Raw genomic sequence first — 10,906 nt, forward strand, 5'->3', positions numbered from 1 at the left:
TCTGCCTTTTCTAAATCCAGCTTGAACATCTGGAAGTTAATGGTTCATGTACTGTTGAAGCCTGGCTTGGAGAATTTTGAGCATTACTTTACTAGCGTGTGAGATGCGTGCAATTATGTGGTAGTCTGAGCATTCTTTGGCATTGTCTTTCACTGAGATTGAAATGAAAACTGACCTTTCCCAGTCCTGTGGTCACTGCTGAGTATTCCAAATTTGCTGGCACTTTCACAGCATCATCTTATAGGGTTTGAAATAGCTCAACTAAAATTTCATCACCTCCACTAGCTTTGTTCATAGTTATGCTTCCTAAGGCCCACTTGACTTCGCATTCCAGGATATCTGACTCTAGGTGAATGATCACACCATCGTGGTTATCTGGGTCATGAAGATCTTTTTTGTATAGCTCTTCTGTGTATTCTTGCCACTTGTTCTTAACATCTTATGCTTCTGTTAGGCCCCTACCATTTCTTTCCTTTATTGTGCACATTTTTGCATGAAATAGTCCCTTGGTGTCTCTAATTTTCTTAGAGCTCTCTAGTCTTTTCCATTCTATTGTTTTCCTCTATTTCTTTGCATTGATCACTGAAGAAGGATCAGAGGGTAATGTCACATAATGAGAGTGTAATATCACATATTCAACATAAGAGAATGTACATGTGATTGATCTACAAGAAAGACAAATTATCAACTATGATAAAGAAAATCTTACTTGTCAGCTCATCTCTGATCTTATTTTTTCTGCCTACAGAGCAATTCTGTAACCGGTGTATCATGAACTTCCAACAGACAGTATGTTACTTCTGAATGACACTAGCCTAACTCCAGTCTCATTCATCCTAAATGGCATCCCTGGATTGGAAGAAGTGCATCTGTGGGTCTCCTTCCCTCTGTGTACCATGTATAGCATTGCAATCACAGGGAACTTTGGCCTTATGTATCTCATCTACTCTGAAGAAGCCTTACACAGACCAATGCACATCTTCCTAGCCCTTCTTTCCTTCACAGATGTTCTCACGTGCACCAGCACTCTTCCCAACACTCTCTTCATATTGTGGTTCAATCTCAAGGAGATTGATTTTAAGGCCTGCCTGGCCCAGATGTTCTTTGTGCACACCTTCACAGGGATGGAGTCTGGGGTGCTCATGCTCATGGCCCTGGACCGCTACGTGGCCATCTGCTACCCCTTGCGCTATGCTACTGTTCTCACTAATGCAGTCATTGCCAAGGCTGGGCTCCTTACTTTTCTTAGAGGTGTAATGCTTGTTATCCCTTTCACTTTCCTCACCAAACGCCTGCCATACTGCAGGGGCAATGTCATACTACATACCTACTGTGACCACATGTCTGTGGCCAAGATATCCTGTGGCAATGTTAAGGTCAATGCCATCTATGGTTTGATGGTTGCCCTCTTGATTGGGGGCTTTGACATCCTGTGCATCACAGTCTCCTACACCATGATCCTGCAGGCAGTGGTCAGCCTGTCCTCAGCAGAGGCTCAGCAGAAAGCCTTCAGCACCTGCACTGCACACATCTTTGCCATCGTCATTACCTATGTCCCAGCCTTCTTCACCTTCTTTACACATCGTTTTGGGGGATGCTCCATTCCTCCACACATACATATTATTATGGCTAATCTCTATCTACTCATGCCTCCTACAATGAATCCTATTGTGTATGGGATAAAAACCAAGCAGATACAAACATGTATTACTAGGTTCTTGCTTAAAGGAAAGGACAATCCTTCTCATAACATTTAATTAAAGACTTCTGAGAAGTTTTCTTAGTCAGCCCGAGGTCAATAGGGATGACATTTTTTAGTCAATGGGGAGTCCTCCAACTGAAAGCAAATATCTGGTCATAGGAAATATTTGTTGTGATTTTTATCTTTAAACTTCTCTTAAAAGGGTACCACTATGTGTATGTAAGCAAAGACCCTTTCTTCTAAAATTTCATGTTCTCTAGAGCCTCTTTTATTCACAGGAGACTTCAAAGTTCAGTTCATGTAATTTTCATAGACTTACATTTTGCTCCTGAATGACAACCCACAAAGCTTTGAGTTACAGTGTTGGATCATAAGAATTGGAAGTAAACATTAAAAAATTTAAATCCCTGGCAAATGTTAAGGTGTATTCATCAATGCTTGTGCTTTTATTTACCTCAGCATTCTCCTTCCAACACCACTTGGAGTTTATTCTTATTTTCCAAGTCCTTATCTGATGTTTTCTTTACTAAGTTTGTCAGCTGTGTATCCAGCAATGCATACGTATGTTCACCAGAAAACTTATTAAAGGTGTAAGGTGCAGCGTATTCAATACCTAGAAGCTATGTCCATTATAATCCAGCTGAATAAGTAAATAATTGTGGTCTGTTCACATAAACTGTCAAGTGAAAGAAACAAAGTCATACATATTTATAATTTTATTTATATAAAGTCCACCAGCAGGCAAAACTCATTTGTGGTGTTAGAAATCAAGATGATATTTAACTTAGAGAACAAGGGTATAGGTAATGATTGGATAGGATATGAGAGGGTGATTCTGAGGTGCTGTCAAGGCTTTAGCTCTTGACCTAAATGGTAATTACAAGGACTTGGTGAATTTTCATGAAGCTGTACACTTATGGTGTATGCTCTTTTTTGCACGCTTATTATGTTTTAATAATATACTTATTTAAAACAATATGTCTTGATTGTATTCACGCATCTCCCTAAACTGTGAAACATTTTCTTCCTTGCCTCCTATGTTGTCTATGGCTTACTTCTTTTTTCTCTCAGAAGTATGCTAAATTTAGTGCAAATGTATGTACTTTTATACAAATTATATCAAACAACATAATTAAGATAATCATAAGAAACAGAAGTCAAAACTTTTATCTTGAACACCCTTTATTTTAACTCATAACCACATCTTCATTTCCATTTTCTTGACTGGGATAGAAGAAGGAAGAGAAGGGGACAGTAGAGGTTAAGACAGTTGGATGGCGTTACCGATTCGATGGACATGAATTTGAGCAATCTTGGGGAGATGGTGATGGACAGGGAAGCCTGGAGTGATGCAGTTCATGGGGTCGCAAAGAGTTGGACATGACTGAGAGACTGAACTGAACTGACTAGGATAATCTCATATAAATAATTAAAGACATTGACTTGAGTTAACTTATTTAAATTAGTGTGTAAGTCACTGAGAATTTACTTGTCCTTTAAAAAATTATTTTTCTGAGATATAAGTGGCATAAGGCATTGTATAGGTTGAAAATATATGACATGTATTACTAAAACTCCAGGATTTATTTATCTATTTGTTCCACATTCATACTCTTACACAACATTAACTCAAATCCCCCATATCCCAAACTCTGGTAACCACCATTCTACTATCAGTTTTCATGAATCCGGCTTTTTCTGCTATCACATGTAAGTGATACCAAACAGTAATTATCTTTCTGTATCTGACTAATCTCATGTAGCATAATGCCTTCAAGATTCATCCATCTTGTCACAAGTGACAAGATTTCTTTCTTTCTTATGGCATAAAAATTTTCTGTTGTGAGTATATATAAATGGAAATAATAAATGAAAAATACCTGTGATCCTGATATATTTTTTATTTTTTTTGAATTGATTCTTTTTTTTTCTGTTTTTTCTTAATTTTATTTTATTTTTAAACTTTACAATATTGTATTAGTTTTGCCAAATATCGAAATGAATCCGCCACAGGTATACCTGTGTTCCCCATCCTGAACCCTCCTCCCTCTGGGTCGTCCCAGTGCACCAGCCCCAAGCATCCAGTATCGTGTATCGAATCTGGACTGGCGACTCGTTTCATACATGATATTATACATGTTTCAATGGTATTCTCCCAAATCTCCCCACCCTCTCTCTCTCCCATAGAGTCCATAAGACTGATCTATACATCAGTGTCTCTTTTGCTGTCTCGTACACAGAGTTATTGTTATCATCTTTCTAAATTCCATATATATGCGTTAGTATACTGTATTGGTGTTTTTCTTTCTGGCTTACTTCACTCTGTATAATAGGTTCCAGTTTCATCCATCTCATTAGAACTGACTCAAATGTATTCTTTTTAATGGCTGAGCAATACTCCATTGTGTATATGTACCACTGCTTTCTTATCCATTCATCTGGTGATGGGCAGCTAGGTTGCTTCCATGTCCTGGCTATTATAAACAGTGCTGCGATGAACATTGGGGTACACATGTCTCTTTCCCTTCTGGTTTCCTCAGTGTGTATGCCCAGCAGTGGGATTGCTGGATCATAAGGCAGTTCTATTTCCAGTTTTTTGAGGAATCTCCACACTGTTCTCCATAGTGGCTGTACTAGTTTGCATTCCCACCTACAGTGTAAGAGGGTTCCCTTTTCTCCACACCCTCTCCAGCATTTATTGCTTGTAGACTTATGGATTGCAGCCATTCTGACTGGTGTGAAATGGTACATCATAGTGGTTTTGATTTGCATTTCTCTGATAATGAGTGATGTTGAGCATCTTTTCATGTGTTTGTTAGCCATCTGTATGTCTTCTTTGGAGAAATATCTATTTAGTTCTTTTGCCCATTTTTTGATTGGGTCATTTATTTTTCTGGAGTTGAGCTGTAGGTGTTGTTTGTATATTTTTGAGATTAGTTGTTTGTCAGTTGCTTCATTTGCTATTATTTTCTCCCATTCTGAAGGCTGCCTTTTCACCTTGCTAATAGTTTCCTTTGTTGTGCAGAAGCTTTTTAAGTTTAATTAGGTCCCATTTGTTTATTTTTGCTTTTATTTCCAATATTCTGGGAGGTGGGTCATAGAGGATCCTGCTGTGATGTATGTCGGAGAGTGTTTTGCCTATGTTCTCCTCTAGGAGTTTTATAGTTTCTGGTCTTACGTTGAGATCTTTAATCCGTATTGAGTTTATTTTTGTGTATGGTATCAGAAAGTGTTCTAGTTTCATTCTTTTACAAGTGGTTGACCAGTTTTCCCAGCACCACTTGTTAAAGAGATTGTCTTTAATCCATTGTATATTCTTGCCTCCTTTGTCAAAGATAAGGTGTCCATATGTGCATGGATTTATCTCTGGGCTTTCTATTTTGTTCCATTGATCTATATTTCTGTCTTTGTGCCAGTACCATACTGTCTTGATAACTGTGGCTTTGTAATAGAGCCTGAAGTCAGGTAGGTTGATTCCTCCAGTTCCATTCTTCTTTCTCAAGATAGCTTTGGCTATTCGAGGTTTTTTGTGTTTCCATAGAAATTGTGAAATTGTTTGTTCTAGCTCTCTGAAGAATACCGTTGGTAGCTTGATAGGGATTGCATTGAATCTATAAATTGCTTTGGGTAATATACTCATTTTAACTATATAGATTCTTCCAATCCATAAACATGGTATATTTCTCCATCTATTAGTGTCCTCTTTGATTTCTTTCACCAGTGTTTTATAGTTTTCTAGATATAGGTCTTTAGTTTCTTTACGTAGATATATTCCTAAGTATTTTATTCTTTCCGTTGCAATGGTGAATGGAATTGTTTCCTTAATTTCTCTTTCAGTTTTCTCATTATTAGTGTATAGGAATGCAAGGGATTTCTGTGTGTTGATTTTATATCCTGCAACTTTACTATAATTATTGATTAGTTCTAGTAATTTTCTGGTGGAGACACAAAATCCTAATAGCAATCATTTTCTTACTGTTGGTAGTATGTGCTGTTTAAAAGTGTTTTTATTGCTGCATTTTTCTCTTTTTAAATTGAGTATAATATTTTAGAATTCAGAATAAAAACAACTAAGCACTATATAAAATCACACACATATATATTTTTATTTATTTTTAATTGCCTTAGGTAAGAATTTCCAACTTATAATCTTAAACGCTGGATATTGGTACCATAGGAATTACTTTCTGGACTTCTCTCATTCTGGAACCAGCTGGTTGGGGTTTATTTTTTCCAAATATCTGAAGCTTTGTATCATGCCCTCCCTTAGGGCTCTATAGTCTTTGGGGATTTAAGCCCTGTTTCACATTGAGACTTGGGAGTCCTAAGGATGTGAGATTAAACCTGTTTCCTGTGAGAAGTCTGCTAGACTAAGCACTTCAGATCTGTGGGTTATAAGGTGAAACCAGGGTGCTACCATCATGTACATTCCTGAGCCCTCTCCCTGGCATGAGCGCCTTTCACATTCCTTTTAGTCTGAATCTACTGTGTGGGTAAGGTAATGCCTTTCAGATTCTAGGCTTATGACAAAACATTGTCTTGTTTCATTCTACTGTGTCATCACAGGCATAGAGGGCTTTGCCCTACAGAGTAGGTTATTTGGTTATTTCTTGGTGAAGGAAAATTTAGGAAGAACATAATCCACCTTCAAAGGAGAGATAGTATTAACAAGGAATGTGTGCTCTTTTGTGGGCAGGAGTAAGACTGTTGCTGCTAAGTCGCTTCAGTCGTGTCCGACTCTGTGTGACCCCATAGACGGCAGCCCACCAAGATCCCCAGTCCCTGGGATTCTCCAGGCAAGAATGCTGAAGTGGGTCACCATTTCCTTCTCCAATGCATGAAAGTGAAAAGTGAAAGTGAAGTCGCTCAGCGTGTCCGACTCTTAGCGACCCCATGGACTGCAGCCTACGAGGCTCCTCTGTACATGGGATTTTCCAGGCAAGAGTACTAGAGTGGGTTGCCATTTCCTTCTCTCTCAAAACTTTTAGAGTATAGAGGTAATTCTTTATTTTTTTAATATTCACATTTATAAAGTATGGCATAATGGCAGAGACAGAGAATTAGACACTAATAAGTTTAAGATGACTTATATCAGGAAAGATAAATAGGTACATACCTTTCCCTTGAAGTCACTAGCTCAAGCTTCCCCATCACCTTTCCTTTCTTCAGTTCAGTCATACAACTTGCAGTCATCCAATCACTTCAGTTGTGTCTGACTCTGTGCGACCACATAGACAGCAGCCCACCAGGCTCCCCGTCCCTGGGATTCTCCAGGCAAGAACACTGGAGTGGGTTGCCATTTCCTTCTCCAATGCATGAAAGTGAAAAGTGAAACTGCTCAGTTGTGTCTGACTCTTAGCGACACCATGGACTGCAGCCCACCAGGCTCCTCTGTCCATGGGACTCTCCAGGCAAGAGTACTGGAGTAGGGTGCCATTGCCTTCTCCAATCTGATTTCAATTTGCTTATTTTTAAAAATCCAGGTACTATCTTCATTCATGGGTAACATAGCACACAGGTCAGTAAAGGTATATAATAAACATGAAAGACCTTCTGGTACAGGTCTGCAAGTTATCATCATCTTGATAAAAGGGGGAAAATGTGAGGGTAGCAGAGAGAAAGAAGGGTGACTTTCAAGTAAAGAGTCTGTTTTGAATAAAGAAAGAAGGAGCTGTACTTCATCAGCATTTAGTATAGAGAGCACAAAATTTCTGTATCTTTTTGGCAAATTTTAAACATATTGTATCTCAGTTAGATAGAGTGGCTATCATTGCACTCATTCAGTTCAGTTCATTTCAGTCACTCAGTCGTGTCCGACTCTTTGTGACCCCATGAATCGCAGCACGCCAGGCCTCCCTGTCTATCACCAACTCCCGGAATTCACTCAGACTCATACTCATTAAAGGAATCTAATTGAATTCAAAGATGAATTTAAATAATAAATAAGTAAATATATTTAAATGGGTAACTAGCACTGCTGCTTCTTATTTCTGTAGACGTAGATAAATACTTGAGCTGGTATGCAAACTGGCTGTTTATGTTTACAAGGTAAACCTAAAATAGCCCGAGGAGGCACAGAAGACCCTTATGCTAAATGCTGAAGGTGCGTTGCCTAGCCCTTGGTGGATGCTTAATGAAATTTCTAAAAAATGTAACAAATGGAAGTGCTTAATTTAGATTCCATACACTTGAAATATTCAGTGTCAATGATAGCATTGTGTATCACTAAAAAAGTAAATTTGATATTTCAAGAAAAACATTTAGAATAACAATAACAAAGAGTGAAACTATCTCAGAGAACTTAGAACTTTCTTTTCAGGATTCAGCATTTTCTCTCACATTCCTCTCCAAAGGATCATGGAAAGGATTCTTCATATGCCTGACAGAATTTTAGTCTGTGTCTCAGAATCTAAATTCCTAAAAATCACTGTCCTGGGCCATCTCTAGAGAAACAGCATAAAGGTTTTTTAAAAACTGAGAAGCATGCTTTCTTAGGGCCTAAGCAGTTCCTGATTCATTCTGATTTTGAGGGGATGGATGCTGAAGTCAAACAATAATCTAAATATGCCTGTTTTCCATTATAAACAGCCACAGGCAGCAATGGATGCTGCATACTATTTTCAACAAATAATGGCTGCCTAGTGCGGGATGAGGGAACAGGAGAAGAAGTAGCAATAACATTAGTCCCTGTACTTCCCTGCAGGCTTAGACTCTGGATCAGGTAATGGCATGTATTATCATCAAGGAGGGAACATGAGATGGTATTGTATAGCACAGCACAATGTGGGATGCTTTTTGTAGTACTGTGTGCTGCCTTGCCTCTTTCATTGAAAAAAGCTCAGTGCAAGATCAAAAATACACTTTGAGGTGGATCTCTCTTCCTGTGATTTAGTCATTGTACTTCCAATACTTTTCTCTATTCTGTCTCCTTAATACTTCCCTAGAATCACAGGCAAAAATAAGGAAGTGGGAGAGATTCCGGGTAAGTCTGAATAGTATTTGTAACCAATTTACCTTTACCTTTGAAAGAGAAAGTATGGATCATCCCACAACACAGCCCTCTTGTTCTTTGCATAGAAGATGACTCGGAAACTGGGCAAGGAGAAATTTTAAGAAGCAGGAGATGAAAGATCCCTATTTGAAACACAGAGGCTCATATTCCTCCAGAGAAAACAAGCCAGTAAACAAACACAAAAGAAATAAATGAGATTGATCCACAGCTTGTTAGCTTTTGTAAAGGATTTGGTTTAGTGAAACAGATGTGAAGTCTGAGATAGAAAAACCTAGATTTCACTTTGAATTAATCACTATTATCTTTCAGTTCAGTTCAGTTGCTCAGGCATGTCTGACTCTTTGCAACCCCATGGACTGCAGCATGCCAGGTCTCCCTGTTCATACTTATTCTGCTTCATATATGTTATTTTCAGTTCAGTTCAGTCACTCAGTAGTGTCCAATTCTTTGCAACCCCATGGACTGCAGCATGCCAGGTCTCCCTGTCCATCACCAACTCGCGGAGATCACCAAAACTCATGTCCATTGAGTCAGTGATGCCGTCCAATCATCTCATCCTCTGTTGTCCCCTTCTTTTCCTGCCTTCAATTTTTCCCAGCATCAGGGTTCTTTCAAATGAGTCAGTTCTTTGCATCAGGTGCCCAAAGTATTGGAGTTTCAGCTTCAGCATCAGTCCTTCCAATGAACACCCAGGACTGATCTCCTTTAGGACAGACTGGTTGGATCTCCTTGCAGTCCAAGGGACTGTCAAGAGTCTTGTCCAACACCACAGTTCAAAAGCATCAATTCTTTGGTGCTCAGCTTTCTTTATAGTCCAACTCTCACATCCATACATGACCACTGGAAAAACCATAATCTTGACTAGATGGACCTTTGTCAGCAAAGTAATGTCTCTGCTTTTTAATATGCTGTCTAGGTTGGTCATAACTTTCCTTCCAAGGAGCAAGCATCTTTTGATTTCATGGCTGCAGTTACCATCTGCAGTGATTTTTAAGCCCCCCAAAATATAGTCAGTCACTGTTGCCACTGTTTCCCCATCTATTTGCCATGAAGTGATGGGACCAGATGTCATGGTCTTAGTTTTCTGAATGTTGAGCTTTAAGCCAACTTTTTCACTCTCCTCTTTCACTTTCATCAAAAGGCTCTTTAGTTCCTCTTCACTTTCTGCCATAAGGGTGGTATCATCTGCATATCTGAGGTTATTGATATTTCTCCCAGCAATCTTAATTCCAGCTTGTGCTTCATCCAGACCAGATTTCTCATGAGGCAAGCAAATAAAACATCCTGGCTCTGTCCCTGGTCAGGGAACTTAATGACAGTAACTTACCCTGGACTCTGGGATGCCTGTCCTTTTTGAAGGAAGTGACATTCTGTCTCAATATTCAAAGAAAATATATCAAGAAAGCTATATGGTGGACAGGTTTTCAAATAAGGGAAATAAATTGAACAAAGTCAACATAGGCTAGAGGTATATGCTGTAGCTGAAATGTGCAAGTGGTCACCAAAGTCTAAGCATGAAATGCTAAGTTATGGGATACTGTGATCATATAATACATCATCCAAACGAGGATACTCTTGGGTGCTTAAGGAATGGAAAGAAATAACACGGGAAAGAGAAGATAAAAACTAAAGTTTACTTTATATAATGATATGCCAAGAAATTTGAGCTCTATATTCAAATTGATAAGGAGATTTTGAAGATTACCAAGTAGGATTAAAATGTCTTCAAAAGTATCTATAGAACATATTTGCTTTGAAAAATACAAAAGGTTATGCAAATAAATGAGTGGATGTAGCTGGTGGTCTTTAAAAGACAGCTAAGAGTGGTAATAGGAAGGAAGGACTGATATTAAATTTATTTCTGGTTTAAAAATACAGCTTTTCCCCTGACTAAGGATAGAATACAGATAATATTTGTGCTGAGATGACCTGGACAAAGTAAGAACTAAGAGACTTTGAGTTATAAGGAAATATATGTATCCAAGATAAGCTAGAGGCACACCTGAGAAGGTCACAAAGATGTTGGTAGATCGTGTGTTAGACATCATTATCTAAAAAGCAGAACTCAGTAATGGAGCTTATTTTGCCATGGGATAGAGGCTGAAATGATCTAGTCTTGGATATGAAGAATGTAAACGGTCTGTGGAAATTTAAGATAGAAATATCTAGTATGCATTTAGAAGGGATACTCA

The 10,906-nt window shown here is 38.5% G+C and overlaps 1 protein-coding gene across 1 annotated transcript; it reads left to right on the forward strand.

The window, feature by feature from the left end:
* The first annotated feature begins 791 nt into the window (after positions 1-791).
* On the forward strand, positions 792-1,757 carry LOC133261242 (olfactory receptor 52N1). Its single transcript, XM_061439752.1, has one exon. It carries the CDS (start codon positions 792-794, stop codon positions 1,755-1,757), a length of 966 nt encoding a protein of 321 aa, XP_061295736.1.
* Positions 1,758-10,906: the final 9,149 nt, after the last annotated feature.

This window comes from Bos javanicus, chromosome 15 (assembly GCF_032452875.1).
Source record: "Bos javanicus breed banteng chromosome 15, ARS-OSU_banteng_1.0, whole genome shotgun sequence".
In the NCBI taxonomy this organism is placed as follows: domain Eukaryota; kingdom Metazoa; phylum Chordata; class Mammalia; order Artiodactyla; family Bovidae; genus Bos; species Bos javanicus.

What these genes read in the sequence shown, in the direction of transcription:
- LOC133261242 (XM_061439752.1), top strand. Translation starts at nt 792, where the DNA reads ATGTTACTTCTGAATGACACTAGCCTAACTCCAGTCTCATTCATCCTA.